We start from the raw sequence: 25515 nt of genomic DNA, 5'->3' as shown, positions 1-25515 counted from the left end.
TGTGGGCATATGGATCCAAGTTGGAAGGAAACAGTGGTAGTGCTAATTCAAAAACTTATGAACCCGGATCACCCTTCCAAGTTAAGGCCAACTAGCCTTTGCCAAACAATCTATAAGATTGTTGCAAAGGTGCTTGTTAACAGGATCAAAGGGGTGTTGACTATGCTTATTTCTGAACAACAAGCAGCATTTGTACCGTGCCGTTCAATCTCAAATTACTGCTTACTTGGTCAGGAGTTGATAAACATATAAAGTTTCCAAGTAAGCTTTGGGTTTTTTGACTTTAAAAGTAGATATGGAGCAAGCTTATGACAAGATGAGTTGGAGGACTTTGGAGCTTGTTCTCAGATGTATGGGCTTCCCTACAAGGTTCTGTTCTTGGGTGCTTAACTGTGTCTAAAACCCAAAGTTCTCAATCCTTGTAAATGGACAGCTAACGGGTGGGATTACAGCAGATTGTGGGTTCAATCAAGAGTGCCAATTGTCACCCTATTTGTTCATTCTCTGTTCTGAGTTGTTGTGAGCCCATTTTCATCGAAACTTCAAGGAGCTGGCTATGCCAATCAGTGCAGGGGGACCTTCTGTCTCCCACCATCTTTATGTTAACGATATTTTGATTTATGCAGGTGCCTCTATTCCTAATATGAGGAAGAACACATCCATTTGGAGGACTATTGCTCATGGACTGGCCAAAGGATAAGCATGAGTAAATCTGCTATTCTTTTTAGCAAGATGACTTCTTCCTCTACTAGATCCCGGCTTGCAAAAATGACTGGTTGTAGGAAGGTGGATGAAATGGATTATCTTGGCATCAAATTTGTATTGTGAAGACTTGTAAAGAAGGATGAGATTGAGAAGTTATGTAGAAGTTTTCTTTGGGATTTTGATGCTAATCATAGAAGTATAAACTATATGGCTTGGAAAAGTGTTGCTAGACCAAGGAGGTTGGGTGGCCTTGGATTTCATGCAAGTGTTGATTGGGTTGGGCTTTTAAGAGCTAGAATTGCTTGGGAATACGTCAATAAACCGCAGGATTTATTCCAAAGATGTATGAACATGAAATATGGGAGTTGGCCATGGGATGCTGAGTTGAAGAGAGGTGATTCGGTGGTGTGGAAGCTGATTTGTGATGGTACAAGAAGCTTATATGGCTGTGTGAGATGGAGGGTTTGTAATGGCAGGAACATAGACATCTTGAACCACATTTGGATCTGGTATAGGCCTATAGCAAGATGACCGACGTTCTGCAATATTGAAGCATTAGAAGATCGGATGGTTGCAGATTTCATTTCGTTGTACAGTCAGTGGAATGTTCAAATGCTGTTGCTCTGTTTTGGAGTGAGCTTAGTTGACAGAATTTTAAAATTAAAATCTGGAAGGATTTGGATGAGGAATCTTTTGAGCTACTCAAAAATCCTCTAACTATTAATGTTTCTGCAATGGTTTATAGCAGCAGGTTTCAGGAGGATGAGGACCCATGCTATTCTTGTTTAAAACTTGGTTTGAGGCCTCAGGAGAACATTTTTTGGTGGAGAATATTCAAGGATATTATCCCCACTAATAGTTGGCTGCATAACCGCGGATTTGAGGTAAGCGTGGCTTGCCCCATTAGTTGTTTAGAGATTGAAGATAGGGATCATATTACTACAAGTTGTAAATAGATGTTGGAGGTTTTAAATGTGCTGGATGGCTGGGGTTATCCTACCCCACGATTTGCATGCTTTGATGAGCTACAAGTGGCCTTGGAGAATAATGTTAAGATTAAAGAAGGTCTTATGCTTCTATATTGTCTTGCGGTTTTTTATAGCTGGACGAACAGAAATTTGATTAAGCATGGCAAAGACAGCTGCTCCCCTGGGTTCATGGCAGCAAGCATTATTGAAGTTCTAAATCTCGGTTGTTATTCTTCCCACTTGGAGCAACGATGCACCTTTCAATCCTTTGGATTCTCTTCTCCATCTTCTTGGTTCCCCCAGGTTGGTTGAGGTGAACGTAAATGGGGCTCTTCTTAGATCTAATGCAGGTTAAAGGTTTGGGCCCTTTCTTTATTTTATGAGTTTGTAATTGTTTTTTTGAGGAATGCAAATGCAAAAGTTCAGCCCTTCTCTCTCTCTCTATCTCTGTCGGAAATGCTGGCAGCTATGATCGAAGAAGGCAGGAGATCGCTCACCTAGAAAGAATGCATGGCCAAGGGAAAGACACTAGATGCTGGTAGATTCGGATCGGATGGATCTCTGGAAAGCTGGTTGGAGGCGAAGCCTCGTAACTTGGATTTCAAAATGGTGCAGCAGCTGGCTAAGGGCTGAAATGGTTCATCTAAATCTGCTAGAGTCAAATTGGAGGACTCTCCTTCGAAGGAGAATATGGATCTGATTTTGGATTCGAAGGTGAATGTGGTACTTAATCTGACATTCCAGGAGCTGGATTCGTCGATGGAGATGGAGGTTAATGTCGTTACTTTGGATTCCAGAGCAAGGATGGAAGAGATGATTCATATGGAGCCTGCTACGGGTGGATTGGATGAGTCGATGGAGGTAAGGTCTACTCTGAATGATGTGAATAATGATGTAATGGACAATACTGATTTGGACGGTAATGGTATGATATCTGAGGTTGGATCGGCGACTGTAGATACATCTAGTGGAATTGGGGCAGAGTCTAGTTCCTCTAGATTAGACAATTCTCTAATTGGTACATCAAATGCTTGTGGAAATGTCGTTGTTGATCGTGCTGCTGAAAGCTTGGGGAGCCTTGAAAGGAAGACGGAGAGTAGAGGCCCGTTGTTCACTGCAGGTGTTGGAAATGCTTGGAGGAAGCTGGAACATATCATGATCCTTCATCCAGAGAAAATATGTGCTATATCGGCATACAAGATTTCTGTAGACCTTGATTTGGACTACGTGAAAGCTAATTTGACTATGCTTGATGGAGCAATAGTTGGGAAGATTTTAGGTAGACGATCTTTTTACTTCATGTTGAAGTCGGAGATCTAGAGGCAGTGGGGTAGATTTGGTGATTTTCAGCTTACTACTATGGGATCCGACTGTTTCGTTTGTATCTTTTCTTCGGTTGAAGCTAGGGATGATGTCCTATGTGGAGGGCCCTGGTTTATTGGCGGAAACATCGTGGGGTTGGACAGGTGGACGCCGAATTTTTCTCCGGCATCCATGGAGGGTCTCTCATCCCCTGTTTGATACGACTTCCTAACCTTCCATTTTTACTAAATTTAACTCCTGTTTCACCAAGACCTGGAAGCAGATGCCTGAGATTTAAAGACATCTGGATGACGTACCCGATTACCTGGAAGCTTGTTTGGAAGAACTGGACAAAGAATGCTTACAATCAACCTAATGAGGTGTTGAAACGGAAATGCTCTATAACACTTAAAGCTTTGTTTTTCTGGAGCCGAAACAAACTTAAAGAGCTTGGGGAACTGAAGCTTTCGCTAGAAGGTCGTATCGAGGAGCTCCAAATCCTTGAGAGCTCGGGTGATAGCTTGAATATGGAGCATGATGAGGAGCTACACCGGAAGGCTTCTGAGCTGAATTCTACGTTGGCTCGTTTGGCTACATGGTGGAGGCAGCGAGCGAAGATTAAATGGATTGAGGAAGGAGACGCTAATTCTTCATTTCTTTAAGACTAACTCTATGTGTGAAAGCTGGAAAGATACAATGGTGGTCCTTATTTCGAAGACAGATAATGCTAATATGCCTTCTAAGTTTAGGCCGGTCAGTTTATGCCAATCTTTTTATAAGATAGTGGCCAAGGTGTTGATTAACCGCCTCAAACTTGTGTTGAGCAGTATTATCAGTGAACAGCAGGGGGCTTTTGTTCTGAGAAGGTCAATTTCTAGCCATGGGATGCTGGCTCAGGAGATGATGTGCAAATTCAAATGCTCAACTCAAAAGTCTAGGTTGATGGCTTTGAAAGTTGATATGGAGTAAGCCTACGACTATATGGCATAGGAGACTTTAGAAAAAGTCATGAAGCTTATGGGATTTAAGGAGCAGTTCATTCTGTGGGTGATGCAGTGTGTCACTCGGCCTCGATTTACACTTCTTATTAATGGGAGTCGAACCCAGTGGATTAATGCCAAGAGCGATCTCCGACAAGGGTGCCCGCTGTGACCGTATATGTTTATTTTCTGTTCTGAACTATTATCCAAAGCTTTTCGGCATATGGAAGGATAATTTGGGATCCATATTGTCAAAGATACTGATAGAATATCGCATTTATTTTATGCTGATGATATTCTTATTTTTGCTGAAGCTAACCGTATTAATGATATTCGTATTATTGGTTTGCTAGATGACTATTGTGATTGGACGGGTCATAGGATTAATTGTGGTAAGTCTGCTATTCTCTTTAATAAGAAATGTCCTAATTCGAAGAAGAGAATGCTTGCCAAACTGATGGAATATAGAAAGGTGAACTCTCTTGAGTATCTTGGACTTCCATTGGTCATGAGGAAACTTGTTGCTGCATATTTTGCTAAGGTTATGAAGGCTGCTCAAGAGAAGATGAATGTGTGCGAAAAGAAACAGCTCTCGGTGGCGGGTAGAGCTTTAATGATTAATACGTCGTTATTATCAATCCCTATATATCTAATGACTCATACTGTCATTCCTAATGGGGTTCTAAACTCTATTGAGAGGTTGGTAGGACGATTTCTTTGGCAAAATGATCCAAACAGCAGAGGTATGCATTATGTGGGGTGGAAAGAACTGTGCAAACCGAAGAATCAAGGAGGTCTCAAGCTTCATGATCTTCTCGTCTGGAAGTGTGCTCTCCGCGCTCGGGTTGTATGGGACCTGCTCCAGCATCCTGATTCCTCCTTGTATAAATTTTTTTTTACTAATATTGGTATGAGGCTTTGGGATAATACTCAAGGGAAGAACATCTCTATTACCTGGAAGGTTAACCAGGATGGAGCGAGGGCCCTCCAGCCTATTCTGAGATGGAATATTGGTAATGGTATTCATATTGATGTGCTCCAGGAATGGATCTTGGACCGTAATATTGCCAAGTGGCCTACGTTTGTGAATGTGGATGAGGTGGAAAATACTAAGGTGTGTGATTTCCTGAATACCTCATTATAGTGGAATGAGGATATGATAAAGCGTTGTTTTGGGAACATTATGGCAGAGCGTATCTTGGCAATTGAAGTTTGTAATGATACCCACGTGGACAATCCTGAGCTCATTCATGCTAGAATGGATATGACGGTTACTGCTATGGCTTATAACCTTAAACTACATCCTCGGGAGAGGTTTTTCTGGTAGAGATTGGTTAAGGATGCTGTTCCAACTGCCCAATGGCTTTTTTGAAGGAGACAGGCTAACAACCCACTTTGCCCGTGCGGTTGTAATATGGAAGAAAATCTTGATCATTGTACTACTCAATGTGCAAAATTGAAGCATGTGATCATTATTTTGGTAAAATTGGGCTTTGTCTTGCCCAGTGTGAACTCCTTTCTGGAACTGATTGCTGAGCTCTCTATATGTGCCGACAAGAATCCCGTATTGGGTCGTATTTTTTGTTATACTGTGTATCAGGTGTGGAGAGCCATAAACGATATGAAGCATCGGCGTATGTGTAGAACTAGACTGTGATAGTTGCTGCGGTGCTTTCTTTATTACTGAAGCCGTTCAAAAGGCCAATACTGTAGTAATGGGGTACCAACCGGCCTATTGGGCTGCCTTCTCACAAATTGTGGTGCCCTCCCTCCCTCCCTCCCTCCCTCCCTCCCGCTCTCCCTCTCCCTCTCCCTCACTCTCTTTCTCTTCATGGTATTGTTTATTTCTTCTTCTTTTATATCATTTTCTATATATTCTTCCCCTTCCATATATTCCTCATCTTCATTCATGTCTTCTTCCACTTCCCCATCTAGTAGTGCTCGACGCCAATGGATCTCCGATTCTTGATTAGGCAAGGAGATTTCTTCGACCAGTGGGCCACGATCAAGGCTAGTCTCTTCCTTTGGAGGGGCCAGCGAACGACGAGATCCTCTAAAGGAATCTCCAATGCATTGACTGTCGGGAGGGGAGTCATTGTGGGTCCTCTTTGGGACTCATTTCTAATATTGTTTGTTGTTGGGGGTGGATCTCCGGAAAGCGTCACCGGATGTCACGCCCAGATCAACTCTCCTTTCTTTTTCTTTCTTTCTCATTTCTTCAAGGCTTTAGCCTTTACACTTGTTTTCCTTTCCAATAGGACCTTTCGGCGGCAAATCACTGAACCTATGATTAAGGTATCACACCCCGATGTTTATCTCGTGGAATCTTCTTTCTCTTCTCTTCTCTCTGTCGTGTGCTCCCTGGCCTCGATCACCAAAGGCCGTTGGAACATCTTCTTCAGTCCTTTCTCTTTCACGGCCATCAGGAACCTGTAAACGCAAGTTGATAGTGTTTCAAGCTCCTTCGTTAGAGGCGTTGGGGCTTTAGACTGTTAATCCCAAAAATATTTTTTAGCTCCCAAAAGCATATTTGATGAGTGGATTGAAAATTGTTGTTGAGCCTGAAGTTTAGCATTTTTCTTTCTTCTCTTCCTTTTGGTAAGCATTCCTCCAAATGAGGAGGCCTCAACATTATTCCTACCAGGTGCAGCAATCTTCTTAGGTAGGGTGGTGGTATTTGCAACCACAACAAAGATTCTTCCATCAGCCACAATCCTCTTGGTGGATGGGGCCTTTGATTGAGAAAATTGTTCAAATACAAAGACACTCATTCCAGGCTCTTCAGCAGTAGGTCGCGACACTACAAGATGTGCACGACACGTGGCAGCTTCGGTAGAGTGAGGCCTCTTAATGGGCCTTTCAGTATTAATGTTATTTGCAGGAACGGTGATAGTCCTCGCAACAACAGTAGGGAAGTCGAGACTACCAAACTGGATGTTAGCCCTAGCGTTCCCAATATTAATGATTGCATTTGCTAGTTGATGTTTGCTCCATGTCCCAATGGGACAATAACTTATGTGTTCTGTAGGTCCATTTGCACACATGAAAGGTAAGGATTAGTAATCAGTGTCTGATATATCACTCCACACTTTTAAATACAGAGACTTGCACAAAACATAAAATAAAAACATATAAACATTAGCAAACAATGAAGATAAATTCAAAACTTTGCTAAATACATTATCTCAACAAATGTATGATGAATGTATATAATGCTCATTTTTAGAATACTTAACATTTAAATTTATTAAACGAGGTAAAGGAACTGTAAGCAAATCACTAGTGTTGTCCTTTATGACCACACACTGTTTGGGATCCTCTTATGTCATAGTGGATAACAAAGATATCATTCTCATCCATGAGATCATCCGCATCAGGGTGGAAATTCTCAATCAATTTTCTATAGTTTTCTTCCTCTTCTCTCCTCTCGTCCTCATCAATTTTCTTGAGGCTATCTTTCAAGTATTCAATCATTTCTTCAACAATTTTACCAGTAGAGGGAATTAGAGGAGAAGGATAGTATTCTTCATAGTTGTTAATTTTCATAGGTGCTTTTCATTTATCATTGGAATCAACATGGGTAGGAGGAGAAAAGTGTACCACAAATGGAGCTATCACCTTGAGTCTCCATTCTTTCTTCACCCTATATGACGAGGTATGGGATTTTTGGCGTCCCACATTTACCTCATCTTCTTTATGAAACCTTTTAAACTTAGCAGGTACATTAGATCTATTAGAAACTGACAAAGAAGTCTGAGGGACCACTTGGCGATCAAGGTAATCAGCCTTTGGTCTGTCATAGATCTTAAGTGATATTGTTGAACTATCAACTAGAATTATTTGCTCACTGACTACTCTTTTCTGGCGAGGTTTAAAATCATAACCATCCACCAATGCTGACACAGCTGGCTGTTGGACAAACCATTGACTGTCTTTCTGCGATGGCTGAACAATCAATTTGTTGTCCTTAGGATTTTGTTCTCCCTTAAGATTGTATCAACACGTTTGCAAATCACATTCTTTATAGCTTTACTTGCCTTCTCTTTTGTTGAGCAGGTTCTACCAACTACACTTCAGAAAACATTTATGATGTTATTCTCCACTGCTTTGCCCTTTCCTCGGGTGTGCTGTTAGGAACTTTAGTTAAAGATTTTGGAGGCGATGCAGGTTCTTTCTCAACATCCCCTTCGCTCCTAAACATAGAAAGAGGGTAAATTTTACTACCCTTAACAAGAGGAGAGAATTTCATCATCTCAGCCTCTAACTCAGCTTGCTCCGCATTTTTCAGCGTCTTTCTAAGACTTTTGTTTCTATTTCTTTTTTGAGACTTAGTCATAACATAGGTGGAACTAGTCACTTCTTCATATTGACTTGATTGAAATAGTTTCTCAAACTCTGAGTGGCTTGGGACGACTGCTAAAGAATGAACTGTCTCATATTGTCTCTCAATTGCCATTTGCTCTGGCATAAAGGTTATTTGTCTTTCATTAAAATTTTGAACCTTATGGAATGTCAGCCTGTCAAATGCATAAAGTTAAGAGGCTAAGGCTTTTGGGGAGACCTCAGCACCCTCTTCCTATTATAAGCTGACTTTTAGGCATAGTTTAAAATTGTGCAATAAGAGGTGCGCATCAACGCACTTTCGTCCTAAATAGCCTCATTGCCTAAGCAATTTTGGGGCTTGATGAGGCTTACGCCTAAGGGAGATTGAGGCGCGCCTCAATGGTGCTATTGAATTAGGGATGAGGCATATGCCTCATGAGAGGGGTCCCACTCACTTAAGTTTATAATAAAAAACCCCCATTTTTTCTTCCTTCTACCAGCTTACCCGAACCAAACAAAGCCCTCCCGCAAGAAATTCATAGACGACGGATCTCCCGCACAATCCCAGCCTTTCCGACGCCTCTCCCGTCGGCGCCGCCTCACGTCAGTGAGGCTCGTGTCTGGCCGCCCTCTACGACACTTCTTCAACCGGTCTTAGGGTTTTTTTTTCAGTTAAAGGTATGATTTTTTAACTTATAGAAAATCAAAGGTTTTAAATTTTTGAGATTTTTTGTTTTAAATTGCATTTGTGCTTAAGGAAACATGGTTAAGGCAAGGAAAAGTGTAATACATCATTGCGGAGGGATCGTTCTTGGAAGTACAGTGTACAAGTTGACGTTGCCGGCAGTGAGAAGACTTATGTGTATTTAAAATGCAATTTTTGTGATAAAGTAGTGAAGGGCGAAATTACCCGCACGAAGAAACACTTATCCGGCTCTCATAAAAACATAGCGCTATGAGCAAATGTCCTGGATAAGGTGAATGATGAAATTGCTTCTTACATGAAGAAGAGTACCACGATAAAACATTTACAACATGAGCAATTTAATGAAAGGGTCGAACAAGGTGCTTACTATGGGAGTGATAGTGGAAATGGCTCTTCCTCCACTATACATAATAGAGGTATCCGGGGTCCTATCAACTAGTATATGATTAATCCATGAGAGAATAGAGGACAAGCATAGATGATGGCTGCGGAGTTTGTTAGAAAGGTTGTGTTAACTCTCTTCACTAAGCTTAGTAATTTAGAGAGTTTTGTGATTGAACTATTCTCATAGTAACTAGTCTCATTGTTAACTTAGAGATTTATCATTGAAAACCTATCCATTTATGATATGTTCGAATAATTGATTATTTTGTGATCTTAACTTCTAGTTGTGTGACTTGCCCTAAGTTAGTTTCACCCGTTGTTTTATTTCATTGTTTAAATTACTACAAGTCTTTAGTTAATTCTACTTTCTAAATTAAAGTGTGCAAAATTCTTAATTAACATCGCCTAGGCATTTAAGTCCTGTATCAATAAAAAATATTGAGATACCCCAAAACTAAATTTAGTTAACAAACTTCAAATTATATTCAATATTTATAGCAAAAACAATTGATTGTATAATTAGAACATGCCTGCTCTTTTTTCGTATTTGGATCTGGAATTACATATAACTAGGCTATATATAAAAAAGATGCTAGTATTGGAACATTGCCAACTATTAAATAAAGTGTAAGCATAACAATGATAAATGAAAGCTTGAAACAAGAAGTCATGCAAACCTGTGTGTATTCAACTTTAGTAAATATTTCCATTTTTTGCTCAAATAATTTTGCAAGATGGCTCTCCAAAAACTAACTTTTTGCACGCTGAGTATTTGATCGGCTAAATTTATCCTCAGGCAAAGCATTACTACGAGAAGAATTAGTGCTTCCATTACTGTCAAAACGGCGATGTCTTCTGGTAAGGCCACGTTGTAGGACCTGTCGCACCTCAGCAACAACACCATCCAACTGTAAGAAAATATGTTAGTTACCTAGAGGCAAAGAAATCAAACTTCCATAATATAGCAACATCAATTGTGTTTCTTACCACTTGATGATATGAACAGTAGTTTTCTTTCACTAAAAATCGTCAAACCACAAAAATTTGCATAATATGATAATTCAAGTTGTTATTTTTCAAACCAATCCTACAAACAGAAGAAAATGATAAGACTGAAATGAATTCCTCTGCTTTTTTAATCATCACTAATAATTAATTGTTATTTTAACATGACCTTTCTAACAAACTTATTTTTTTTCATTAAATAAATCCTATAAAGGTGTAAAGCATTGGACTACTGAAAGCTCATTACACCCAGGATCACTTCAGCAAGAAATGGTAATAAAGAACACTATCGGATATACCACCTAAACAGACATCAACTAAAATTGTTTGTAAACATTTTTTCCTATTCTTACATGTTACAGCGTATTCTCATTGATTTGGGCATATTGAGCATATTGGACAGATACATTATGAGCTTATACAAACAATGAAAAAAAAGATCAAAATGATCTTCAGACTATTCAAGTGAGTCAATTTTAGTCCTAGACTTTTCTTAGTGCTCAATTTAGTCTCTTAACATACTAAATCCTTATTTTTTAGTTCTACTGTCATCTCACCAACCTAAAATTGATGGAAGATGATTATAATAGAAATTTTCATCAATACCTCATCTATATCAAAACACAAAAATTCAATAATGCCCTCAGCCTAAGACATCTACAAATGGCTTCCATCAATTCCAGGCAAGTGAGATGAAGTTGGAACCAAAAGAATAAGAATTGGCTGAAAAAAGTCAGCGACTACATGAACATATTTAAATAGTCTAGGGCTATTTTGATCACTTACTTTAAAAATGACTTTCAGTAAATTCATACATAAATAAATTACATTAACTTTTAAATCCATATTTATTTGGATTTTGGAATTGGGCACACATTGATATTCACTTCATAACAACTATTTGAATTAAACACTCAAGCATCAGAAAATTATATTACAGTTTAATCTATATGCTCCTTCAACAATGCTAAAATCATACCCTAACTGTTTGAAGTATCATTTTTTTCTTTTGAAATTAAACTAAGTGACTCAAGTGAAATTTCATTTTTTTGGACTACTATATTAAAATGAAGTTTGATCAACCACCTATCTATTTTCAACTATCTTGTCTCAATAGAAGCTACTACGTCCATACATTTAATTATAATATTTCTTCAATTTATTCTTCCAAGTATACCACCCCTCCATCACAATACACTTATATACAAGGCACATAACTTAGTTATCTACATTATTTTTGCAGATACACTCAGAACCATATTATATAAAGTCAGCCCAACTACACTTTATATAGTTTACTTTCGTCTTTCAAGACCCCAAATTTTCTCCTGATTGCATAATAATTGTGAGACAATTTTCTATTTTAACCATCTAGCATTAACACCAAAAATTATATCATTACACAAATATTTATTCTTTTGCATATAGATCCAAGATACTTAAACATATCACATCTAGGTACCATTAAATCTTCTAATAAAATTACACACAGGTATCACTTTATCCTCGAATAATATAACAGATATATGAATATATGATAGCTTTTTGCTCTCTAGAAATTTATTAAATTTGTTTTTATTTCTCTCATAAGAAAAGCCATAAGATTTGATTCATGCGCCTTCTTAATATTATGATCTTTTTTAGCTATATTATGATCTACTAGACAAGTTTTATAAAATCATGTCACCATCCCAAGGACTAAGAAATCAAAGCATTCAAATGAATTACGAAATAATATAAATAAATGATAAAGAATACACCATTGATGCTATCAAATCAACTAGAGGCACGTACTACTAAAAATCAAGCATATAAATTTGGGCATTCATGTGAGCTCTTGAAATGGACATCAAGATAGTAAAGATTCAAAAACAATTTCAAAAGATAAATTAGTTAACCATAATTTCCTTGAGAGACACTGAGTTTGTTTAGATATGAAGCTAACACTTCCTATGAGTGCAAACTCTCATAGTTAATTACCCTTTCTACACATGAGGCAAAGCTATCAATTAAGTAGATCACTTATATTCAAGCATTTAGGCTCAAATTTGGTTAAGTATAGCATATGGTTAAAGGAATGAAAATAAATATAACCAAATCTCATTATAACATCACATTTTTTAGATCAACTTTGAATTATTTTACTGACAATGTTATACCATCTTGGCTTAGTGTCAAAGAGGCATGTACTATGGCCATTAGTCGTTTGAGGGTGTTAGGTGTGATCAACAAGGGTTAAAAGGTTAGGTTTAACCATCTATTGCTCAGGAATTTCTAACTAACTTGAAGGATTAATTGTGAGGCACACTAGGGTTTAGTTGTTTGAGTTTATAATATTTGTATTTTCAAAGGAAAAGATGTTTGTGTCACTCTTGGAGTGGGGATTGGAATCCTTTTGGGGTTCTTCAATGGCATAGTATCCATTAAAATGCATTCATAGAATGTCAAATCCTAGCCGTTCCTTAGCATTTTGATCTCACGGCTAGGATGATAATCCGTGGAAGGCTCCCTAGTTAATTCTCAGTTGTCCCTTGAGGCATTGTTCTTATTATTGTACGAATTTATTGTTACTACACAGATTTACTATTACTATATTATTCTACTGCTCCTACCAATGGATTGTTACTGTTATTGATATAGATACTAATACTATTGGATACTACTGATTCATTATACTGATATTATGCATGTGATATACTGAGCACGTGATATAGAATAATTGGATAGCATGTGTACACTCTTATATGATTTTACTACATTTGCATGATTTTGATAGTTTTTATTGATATTTGGATTTGATGCTTCATCTGATTTATGTACGGATATAATGATTTCTTTATAGATTTGACTCCCGTATTGGTTTACCATTTTATTGGCTTATGTATCAAAGTATTTTAATATTTACAAATTTTACAACTACTGCTTATGAGTTTTACTTTTTTCTGCACTGATTCAATGATCATATGAATATAACTACTATAATATGACTGTTGGCATGCATATTGCTCCTTTATCGTGCTTTGATTTCGGTTGTAGGTTTTGGTGACCTGCTGGGCTTTTTAAACTCATTATATATTGTTAATTGATTTAAGGTCAGGACAGGAGAGTAGGAGTGTGAGACTGGTTAGGAATCTTCATAATAAAATTTTTTTATGTTAGCTATTTTTGTACTCAGGACATAGTAGTTATGTTTTGACTATGTAAATCCTGAGAAGTGTATATACTTTTTGAAATTGAAAATAGTTTTGTACATTGATGTTTTAAATTATAGAATATATTATACTGTTTATTACTCAGAGAATATTAGATAGCATGATTGTTGTTTATTAATAGATCAAAACATTAATTCTTTCAAATTAGATCCTGGGACATCACATTACCAATCCTTGAAGATATATCAATATTCAATAGGATGGTTGATTACTCGATAATATGGGCAATAATTTAGGTCACCAGTATGTTTTGACAATTCGGGCCACTTGCACTTAGGCAATTCTAAGCCTGCTTTTAATGCTTGTCGAAATAACTTGACGATACTCTCCCTCTTGAATGAATATTCTTTATTCATCTTTTCTTTGAGGGATGAGAACAATCGATCACCAATTCCCGTTATTTGCTTCAGACATTTTGCACCACCTTGATAAGTTTGTAGCTTATCGTTCCCCCCAAGTATATGTCTGCTTGGGCTTTTCTTTATACTGCATTGGTTGTTTACCTTTGTATACATTATAAATCACTTGTTTTTCTTTATCAGCCCTAGACAAAAGTATAGAATCAACCTCACCTCTTTAGCACCTGATGCTTTAACCTTCTTGGGCTTATCATAATGGTTTTTTGTTCTGGACAAGTTCGGTTTCTCAAACAACACCACTCTGTCCAACAGATCTTGTTATGTGGTGATGGTAACCATGCATAGGAATGTTGAAAGGGTCAAATATTCAAATCGAAAGGTCCAAGAATATTGAAAGGGTCAAATATTCAAGTTTCATCCTCATCGAAAGTATTGTAGTCGACATGATTTGGATTAACAAATAAACACTTAATCATAAATCTATTAGGATATTCAAATTTAAAGTTCACATTACACCTTCAAATGCTCTTTAAATGAAATGCATTATAGTAGAATCTCGGGTATTAGCGTTTGTATGATAATTCATGATGTCAATAACTGAACCCAATCCTCTATTAGCAGGCAAAAAGAGTTGACAAGATTTAAATAACCAATCATTTAAATCAATCAAGATTATGACAGAAAATCTCAACCAGAGGGGATCTTATATTTTCAAGATATCTCCTAAACCCTCATTAAATGAAAATAAGTGATTTGAAAAATCAACCCGATGAGGCCACGTTGAAAGTAAATCTCAATCATAGGAGTCAATCCTCAAAGCCTATTAAAATTTTAAAATACAAAATCTAATCAAATTTTAAATATTTAAATAAAACATTAATCCAAAAAACTTAAAATTAAAATTCATCCACACTTCGCAATGGTTTAAAGAGATTATGAATTAAAGAATAACTTAAGCTCACAATGAGAAGATGTCTTGTGGAAAGTATTATTAAAATTCATTCTCTGGTTATTCATCGCCAACTAGGATGTGACAGGTGCCCTATAATCAAATGGTTTTGTTACAACATGGCACCATTATATTACGGTCATGGTCAAAGCCTGTATGTTCCCTACTAGTTAAAACCCCTTTGATTAATAAATTATAGGGTGCACTCTATAAAATATAAAGCCTTCTATTAACTAAGGTTGACATAAATCCACCATCTTAGGAAAACATCTACCCATATCTAAAGAGGTATTCTTGAAAGAATCAACCCATGACTGCCGACAATATTTCTTCTATCAAGTTGTGTCGACAACCTCCTTTGACTAAATAGACCAGAAACAATGACAGCCAGGGATGACGGAACCATGGGATATTGATCAAGCTCGCCATCATCCCTCCATCACCCGTTTTAAGTTTATGCTCATGAACTTCAAATCTTAAAAAACCCCAAAAAATCAAATTCAAACTCTAAAATTGTTGCAACAATACATTGGATAATCAGTGTTTATCTCAAGACTAGCCATAATCGAAAGTTCTCTCCTCATCAAGAGAGGTAATTAACCATAGGAGCTTACGCCTATAGGGAAACCAATAACTCAGATCATAAAGTTCTCACAAAATGAGGGCTAAATCGCTAGGTAGTGTCTTATCTAAAATATAATCTGCCTTTTGAAAATTTACCCCTAACTTAAAAACGTTAAAACTCTTCTTGTCAACAAAAGCAGGTACAAAGAGGCCGGGGCGTGAATTTTTGGAGCCCATGGATTTCAAGGATGAATCATTCATTGCTCATATAAGATTCATTTCATTTATTATTGTTAATCGTGACTATCAATATTAATTTTGTAAACTATGAGATTCTTTTATTTTTACAATTGATGAAAAACTCTTGGCCTTTTTCTAGGCTTTTCAATTGCCCTTCTACCCTTCCCTTTTTATCATTCCTATTTAATTCAAGACATGAAAGATAGGTGTTTTTGTACACTATAATTTCTTAAAACCCTCTTTCATGCACAATATTTATATTAATTTTCTATTTCTCTCTTCTTATAGTTCTACATTGTCAATGCCAATAAATTATGTCCAAACTTTATTTATATTACCTTCGTTAGTTGATTGTTACCTTCTTTTTTCATATTAACTAGTATCTATTTATACTAAACTCAATGATGCTCTTAAATGCACCAATCATTTATGCATGGTGAATACAATACAATTTATATTGCTTGATTGTCACTAGCCCAAGCTTCTTATGCATCGGCCCCAAGAAAATGAGCTTTTATTTTATAAACCCTTCACATGCGCTGCATTTAAGAACACACACATGACATATAATAAACAAGTTTTGTTTTCACCTATACCCTCATAAGCCTCAAGTGTTCTTCAAATTGGAATTTTTTCCTGAGCATTTGCATGAGATGTTTGCAGGTAAGAAAGAAAAAAAAAAGCAAGCAAAACAAATAATTAAGTATTTAGCAATTCAATGTTAAAGTCCAATTTCATCACTTCGCAAGAAATGCCATCCTGCATAAAAGAAATATGGAGTTATGGATACAAGAAATGTAATTGATGGTGGTTTGTGGTTATATTTTATTTTTTTGGACTTGGGCAATGTTGTTTGGTTGTATCCTTGTGGCGTACATTGGTTGTGAAGGATGGTATTGTTTTTATTTAAGCGTTGTGGCTTTTAAAGTTTAACAACACTATGTTATACCAATTCCCCCCTATCCCAAGATTAGTCCTCATGCACAATTTTTGTGGCTTCTTATTGAGAGAATGGACTCTATTACAGGGCATGTATTTTCTCCGTCTTTTATTACCTTCAACTAGGCTGTTGGGATTTGCATCTGGCTAATGAAATTAAAAGCAAGCAAAACTTGTTCTTATCCTGTGGGGTTTTAATTTAAACAAGGAATAAGCTCGATCTTGTATCAAACATATATATTTTGTTTGCATGTATTAAAGGTTTATATCATTAATTTCATTAAAAAAACTCTAAACTTAAACCATCCTGCATCAAATTGCCAAAGCAAAATTTCCTTATTGTTTGGTTTTGCAAAAATACTAGACATTAATCTACTGTTTTACTTTTACATTAGACTAACAAATTAAACACATTCATAAAGACAAGGCAATCTCATATGTTACTCATCTTCTTATAATGATTTAACTATCAGGACCAAGTCCTAGCCCTCACAGTCATAAAATTATCAAACAAACTATAAGCAGGACAAAGTATTCTAAACAACCTGAGAAAAAACATATACAGGTTCTTAGCCAGATATTAAAAGATATGTGCATATACACAGGCATTTTTTAAATAAACGTAGCACAGCCAATAAATTTATGGGAAAAGGAAAATCAAAGAGCAGATTAAGGACAAGGAAATATGGATAATTAAAGCAAAAAATAGCAGTGTTGTTCAGGGAGTAGTACAAATAAATTTGTTGAGCAAAGTAAAAAAACACTAGCAGAGAATTATCTAGTTCAATTAGTTAATAACTTTACAAAGTTACAGTAAAATGACTCTAACACCATAAAAAATGAAAATTCTTTAGACTAAGCGGTATCGTACATTAGGATGAAACTGATTAATATTTTACTCATTTAAATTTGATGTTTTCTAGGCTGAATCATGTTGCCTTTCATAATAAAGAAAATAAAAATAGATCGTTAGAAGCTTTATATATAAATGGAAGGGCAGAACGACAAGAAGATTAAGAATGTTATAAATTTCCAAATTTTAAGAGCCAAATAAATAGATCCATTGCAGTGATACCCTGGGAAACAACATGAATTATGTTTTCATGTCCTTGCGGAGCATCAGCAGTAAACTTGCTGCAGAAGTTCTTTTCTTTATGTGCTGCTGAACAATTCCATAACGCCTTCAAACATAACGATCAATCAGAACAAGTACTACATGCATGATCGTTCAATTAAAGATGGTAAAGTATAAAGATATAAAATTTTAAGAAAAGGCATATACCACACAAATCAAATTCATACTGTGAAAGGAAGTCCTGCGCAAGTTTGATGAGCCGAACCTCTGAATAAGGAAATATTATAAGATATGCATGAGCTATTTTGGAAAACTCCCCGATTGAAGCCTAAATGCAGGGAATAAACAAGAAAAAATTAGATATGCCCTTTTAGCATTCCAGTGAAATGGAAATACAAACTATGTCTGTTCATGAATCACCATATAAGAGTTAAATAGCATGTTGAGGCAAGTAATTAAAAGGTATATATATATATATATATTAAAAATTTGATTTTATATACCCCATAATGCTCGGAAATGAAGATGTATGCCCGTTATTTTGTTTCTTGGAAAAATATGTTTAAAAGTTCTGTTCATACCAAAACACAACATGAATTTGAAGAGAGGTGTTATCAATATGAGCCATATAAGGCTAATGATAATATTGTTTTGAATATGAGACACAAGTATACAGATGGGGACATTGATTTGAGGAATTAAGACTTGCTAACATAGGTATTTTAATTAATTAAGTATTTTGAATTAACTCCAACAACAACAACATCAAGCCTTTATCCCACTATATAGGGTCAGCTACATGAATCCTTTTTCATCATTGTGTCCTGTTAAAAGTTAAATTCTCATTTAAATATAATAAAGAAAGATTATTTCTAATATTTTCTAACCAAGCCTTTTTAGCTCTACCTCTACCTTTCTTAACATAAGTCGAATTTAATACCTCAAATTTCCTAACAGGTCATCGGAAGGCCTCCGTTTAATGTGGTCAAACCATCTAAGTCGACTCTCTCTAATTTAATCATCTACTGGAGCTACTCCAACCTCTTCACGTATATGCTCATTTCGTATCCTATCTCTAAGGGTCAATGTTGACCTCATTATTCGAGGTCAATTTCCTAGAAATCGACTCTAGCACCTAAGTCTTCGTAGCCTAGTGTAGACGTCGCCCATAGGATTTCCCTTAGGTGGACTCCCACAGACGTAGCATCGACTCGAACCTATCACTCAATTCAAATCAAAATCAATTCGATCTAAATCTGATTCATTTCCAAACTAAACTTAAATCGATTCAACCTTTTAATTCGACTTGAATCGCCACTATTCTAAATAAAATTGACTCAACACGAATTTCATTTAACAAAATTAGCTTCGATTTAATCAAACTAATTCATTATAAGCCAATTTAAATCGAATCGACACAAGTTCAACTTGCCCAAATCAATTCATCTCGAAACCTCTAAAATTTAAATCGTCATTAATTGAATTGAATTAATCAAATCAAAGTCATTTTAAATTAATAAGGATTAAATTCATGAAATTCCACATTAATCTAACCTAATTGGATTAAATCTCCATCAATCAAAGCTCTTTGATATAAATCTAAACAATATCAAGTTTAATAAACTTAATTCAAGTTCGATTAAATGTAGATGACTCTAATCAACCCTTAGATCACTTTCAAATCAAGCCCTAATCCAAACCTTTGAATTTGAATAAAGATAAGATAATAATCTCCCTAAGTATAAGTCATAAGATTATTTGAGAAGTTTCCATTTGATCTGAATAAGAAGCATGGTCGGTCTAACCAAACCCACTCACCCGAACAGCCTGCTCTCCCTCTCTCTCTCGGACAGCAGTTCGCACGCTCCCTTTCTCAATTCGTTCGCAAGGAGCTCTCATCACACAAACCGTTCCATTCTCTACAATTCGCAAACCGCTCCTCCAGAGCAGTTCACAACTCCGATTCTCTCATTCACATAGAGAGAACCGATCCCCTTCTCTTCTATTGGCACGTAGCCGAACTCCAGGTCTGCAGTTCGCAAGCCCGGCTCTCATTGCGCGAAACCCAGCCTCCTCTCTGAGTTCGCAAGACGCTCTCTCACACAGTAGTTCGCACGAGAACTCCTACTCCAGATCGCACGAATCGCCCCTCATCTTCTATCATTGGCGAAACCCCAAAGCCTTCGTCACTCTCTCTATTCGCACATAGCAGGCACCCGACCCTTCTCTCTTACTCTCCCGTTTGGTCCGCTCCAAGAAGGCCTCAAGACCAACGATCTCTCTCTCACGAACAACCTGTCACTCTCCTCTCCAGACCGAACTCCAGCCCTGAACCGCACCGTCGCCCTCTCCCTCTCGCACAAAACTCCAGCCCAAACTCTCTCCAGTTGCCCTCTGCCATTCGCACAACCTACAAAACGAATCGTCCAGCCCCCTCACTGTCGCTTTCTCCCTGTAATTTGCGAATCCATCGCCTCATCTCCCTTATAGGACTGAAATCCCTCCCAGTTCGCAAGGCCCTCTCTGTTCGCACATCCAGGATTCGCGAACGAGACCCCATCTCCTCTGTAATTCGTGAACTGCCCGCTCGATCCTCCTCTCCAGTTCTTTTGATAGCAATCGATGCCGTCCATTCTCAAGTCGACAAAGCATCTCTTCGTTGCGAAGGTAACGATATCTTTCTTTCTCTATGTTACTGAAACTTTGCATCATTCAATAATCGATCTAGTTATTCACTGTAAATATCATGCATTTGGTTTGAATAAAACATTCGTTTAGTGAACCTTCATATATCTAACCTCATCTACATGTTCTATAATTCAATCAATAATATTACAGTGAATCAAGTAATACCCATGACACTGCATATTAATCTAAAGACAAAATATATGCATGTAAATGTATAAAGAAGTATAACAAATCCTTGTGAATAGTAACTATGAGCTTCATTCATTTTAATTATTGGTTTGAGTTTTAACCACCTTGTAGGAATCCAATATAAGTTTCTTAGTTATGTTGAACACATGTGAGTGCTAATTGTTATAAAATCATTTTAAAGATTAGATGAAAGTATATCTTGTATTTCAATTATCATACATGGTTTGTGGTTAAATCAATTTTATATTTATGTTTCACACATTCCAATGGTATGTATGCATGCATCTTTGATGGAAAAGAACTTTGTTTGTTAAATTAGAAACATATTACCCCTTTAGAAGACTTGAAATTGTATGCTACATAAAAGGAAGTTTTTTTGGTTGTATGAATCATGATTAACGATTGGAAGATTTCTTTGAATGATTAAAAGGAAATAAATTTGCTATAAAAATATAAAAAAAATTTTCCTTCTCTTAAATTTTGGTTGGCATGAGTGTTGATTTGGAATAAGTTTGAAGCTTATGGTTGCAAGTTGGATTCAATTTGAAATTTAGTAATCCATTCTTTGCACTTGTATCAAGGATGGTTTCTTATTTTGATTTAGTGAAAGAGAAAATGTTAGAGAACATAATTGTGCTTTGTAATTCAGTTGTAAATGTTTGAACTCTGAATGAAGAAAAGTGTAATTTTGGAAAGATAAAAATGTTTTGACAAGTGTATGTGTGTTGAAAAAGTTATGTGAGGAAGATGAAAAGTAGTAAATGTTTGAATTCTTAAGAATGTTTGTATGTTTTGAAAAGTGGAATTTTGTGTGATTTGAAAAGGTGAAAGGTTTTATGTTTTGAAAGGATGAAAAGTAAGGTGTATGTGTCGAAAAAGAGAAAAGTGGATGTTCTAAAAGTATAAAAATGTATGATTGTCTAGGAAATGAAAAAGTGTTTTGTTTCGAAAGATGTATGCTACTTTGAAAGGTCAATTGTAAGAAATTTTTTAAAATGAGAATATTGTTTATTTTGGAGAGATGAAAATTTTATATTGTGGAAAAGTAAAGTGTGTTTTTGAAAAGTATAAATGTATTTGGGAAGTGAGATATTTTGAAAATTGTATACTAGAAAATGTATGGATTTTAAAAGATTGAGATATGTAAAGGTTGAAAGATAGAAGTGTGTGTTAGAGAGGTTTTGATGTAAGAAATGTGAAATTTATGTGTTCTAGAAAAGTAGAATTGTGTATAAGAAGTAAAGTGTATGTGTTGAAAAGTAAAAGATTTATTTTCCTCTTTACTTCTCTCTTTTCTTTCCTTTCTTATGCCTCGATAAGATAATGTGGAACAATTAAAGTATGTTTTCAAAAAAGGAAAGGTTTCAAAAGCAAAGTCAACGAACCAGTGTTCAAGCCCGAAGAAAGGTACGTCTTTTATTTTCAATAAATTTCAATTATATTCATTATTATTATTAAAATATGCTTCTAATCCCTATTTCCCTGCTTTCTTTTCTTTACTTGCATGAACTGTGATGAATGGTATCGGTCGAGGGAACAAAAGATAAGGAGCTAATGATGTCAGTCCCTCTATCCAACCGGGTAAAGGTGCTACGGGCGGAACCACCGGGTCGTAGCCCCCGGTGACTGTGAGTTTTTCTAAACTTAGAAAACCTTTAGGGACCCTTGATGTGTGTGCGTGAACCATTCCTTTAGGTCCTTGTAGTAACTTCAATTATTAGTTATTTTTATTTGCTTTTAGATCCTTAAACCTTTTACACATGCTCAAAGTCCTAAGGGTTAGTATAACAAAAATTTTCACCACTACAACAGTAGGATATAATGTGACAAAAATTAAGGAATGAGTCTTAGAAAACTTAGACTTAGGATGCATGCACATTTTAGGATAGAGAACAATATAAAATAATAAAACTTAGTGATACCTTATCCTACTAGAATTAGTGAACATTTTTAAATTAAAATTCAATCAATTAGAAAACTTTAGTCAATAATAATCTTATATAGGACATATCAAAACCACACTTCTAATACACACACTTAGATTGTTTGCTAGGACAACACTCTAGTTTAGGTTAGGCTGGTGTTTATTTCTTTATTGACTATGTGACGGGCTTTTTCTGAGTTTTATTGCATGCTGGTTGTAAAAATTGGTGTGTTTATTTATTTATTTTACCGCACTCTTGTGTTGTGATATTGATTAACGATTGATTACCCATAGGTTAGGAGCGATCTGGATTGTTAATATGATTTCTGAGTGCCACACTCGTGTCAGGGCAGAAAAAGAGGGCTAATTAATCAAAAATTTTATATAAATGCTACAGGTCTCCAGTTGCTAGCCCCAAATAAGAAAGAGTGTGTCAAGTGTGGCTAATTGATTTAATTTTAAAATATTATATATATAATCTGCTTGGGATATTTTATGCTTAGGATAACCCTGCGTGGTCTAGATTTCTTTCTTTTTTGTGAAATGAATGTAAATGCAAATTATTTGAAAATTGTCATAAATGTGAAAGTGATTTTTAAAAATTGGGTATATACATCTAATTTGGAAATCAAAGAAAGAAAAGAGAATATACCTAAAGATTATTCTCTTTTATTTGGAAAGCAAATTAGGATAATCAATATCCAAATAGAAAAGAAAATACCCTCTTAGGGATGAGTTTCTTTTCATTTGATATCCAGAACCCGACGGACCCAGAAGTTGTAGAAGAAGAAAGACAGAACGAAGAAAGATTGAAGAAAGAAGATGAAGAAATGAAGATTTAAGGAACAGTATATCCATTTAAAAAATCACTTGCGTCATTCTTAGGATTAGAATCCGGGTTTGTTGTCAGTGGTGCCCGGCCACTTTACTTTCTGCAAATTCTGGTGTGTAATTGGAACATTGACATTGACATTTATATTTGATTATTTAAATTAATTGTTTACATTGTTGTGCATAGATTTTTTTAGACCTTGCATGCCGTGTTTTGTTTTACCTGGATTCGAATCGGAGAGATTTTTCGTAAGGGTACGCTTAAAATTCTTTTACTTGTAAATAAAAAAATAAAAAAATTAGGCTACATGAACTCAACGTTCTAAGAAGTAAGCTCGGACCGCCGAGAGTCAGCATAAAGCATATATTACTTTCTCTTCCTTGTTAGGCACCTCCCCGCCTGGCGGTTGTTTGCAGACCACTTGACCTATGAGGTGCAGTTCTGTCAAGGGAAGTTGTGCAATCTCTAGGAAAAAACTTATTTTCTAAGCCTAATTTTTAAACTGCTTCATTATCATTTTATGAATTCGAGTCAATTAGCATGCATTGCATTAGAATTAAATTAAAAAGAGTCTAAAATATTAATGATTTCTAGACATTTTCACCCTATATATAAGCAAAGGGCCAATTGAAAGATCTCTTTAGATGTCGTCTAGCCCCAATGCCATTAAAAACTTAAGCAACGTCCCTACCCATTCTCATAAAAGACTGGATACATGGTTTTAAAGCGCCTAGGTGGTTAGCTGGCTTCCAATCTAGGCCGGGTAAGTCCAGATTTGCATTTCATTAGTAGGTTCGGGTCACTACTTTGTAGTACTAAATTAGATTTAGTTTCTGAAGGCAGATTCTTTTTAGATCTTAAGTCCCTCACCCTCCTGGGAAATATAATTCACAATTTATAATAAAATGTCAATTTAAACATAAAATTTTCTCCTAAAATGTAAAGCCTAACATAGGGTAGGCTGAGTTGTCTCTGAAGCTTCTCAAATGACGCCTCCTACTTTTCTTCCTTTGACCCGCTAATAAATGTTCAACATTGAGCTTTCTCCTTGAAAATTCCTACTTCTGTTCCTTGTCTTTCTTTGACTAATTCTCAAAGGGTCATACACTTTAATCGAGAGTTTTCTTAAGAGCCTCTTCCTAGGATGTAATTAACTATAGGAGCTTGCTCTATAGGATTTGAGAACCCTAGACTAAAATAAACCTATTTTATCTTATAAATAAGGGAAAATCTTTGGGAACGTAGATATTTTTAAAACCTTATTTTAATTTTAATAGACTTGTAGAATGTATTATTTATCTTTCAGATAATATAATATTGACTTTATATTCAACTTAGAAATAATGAATTTTATAAAACTCATTTGCTTTTGGATATCTTGAAGAATGTTATGTTCGTCTTTTAAGATGATATATAATATTTTTTCATATCTAAATAAAAAGAATGAATAAACTTTTTTAAAAAAATGTATTTCTATTTTTAAACATATTCTATAGGATTTCATGTTCATCTTTTAAGATGATATGTTTTTTGAACTATGTTTGATTATAGAATTACACAAAACCCTATTTTGATATTGAATCCATTGTAGAATTATTGTCGCCTCTCGAGACCGTACTTTATTCCAATGTGATACGATTATAAAATAGGAGAAATCAAATCGCTGGTACATAATTTTTCACCAAGATTTTTTCTAGCGACTCACTTACTGGGGATCAATCCTCTCTCCTCCCTTTAGCAGTGTTATTACTCCTATTACCATCGATAGTTAAATCTCCTAATTATAACTAACTTTTTTATACCTCCTTTTAGGTTCTATTTATTTCATTTAACAGTGTGCGTATTTGAAATATAATATAAAATTAAAGTAGGATTTAATATTACTAAAAAAATTTAGAGGTGTTCCCCTCCTGTTGGACAGCCATCGCTAGAAACACGATGGGAAGCTCCATTAAGGTATACGACCTTTTTTTGAAGTAGCCACCAATAAAATGTTTCTACGTGCTAATAACTCGTAATATTGTTAAATTGTTTTGTTAGTAGTACATTTTTCTTGTACCATTGATGTACATGATTGCTAAAGTCCAGCATAAGTGGTCCAAAGGTAATTCCTTTGTCAATCTTTCAGTATAATAGTATAGTTTACTTCTTTTTAGTAACTATCTCTCTCT

General features: G+C 35.8%; 1 protein-coding gene across 1 annotated transcript; it reads left to right on the top strand.

Moving 5' to 3' along the window:
• The first annotated feature begins 3671 nt into the window (after nucleotides 1-3671).
• LOC110108961 lies at nucleotides 3672-5282 on the top strand. Its single transcript, XM_020839834.1, has 4 exons — nucleotides 3672-3940; nucleotides 4032-4174; nucleotides 4270-5054; nucleotides 5100-5282. The coding sequence occupies exons 1-4, from the start codon at nucleotides 3672-3674 to the stop codon at nucleotides 5280-5282; spliced, it is 1380 nt and encodes a 459-aa protein (XP_020695493.1).
• Nucleotides 5283-25515: the final 20233 nt, after the last annotated feature.

This window comes from Dendrobium catenatum, unplaced genomic scaffold (genome assembly GCF_001605985.2).
Source record: "Dendrobium catenatum unplaced genomic scaffold, ASM160598v2 fragScaff_scaffold_1220, whole genome shotgun sequence".
Lineage (NCBI taxonomy): Eukaryota > Viridiplantae > Streptophyta > Magnoliopsida > Asparagales > Orchidaceae > Dendrobium > Dendrobium catenatum.
This window is presented reverse-complemented; position numbering and strand designations above follow the sequence as displayed.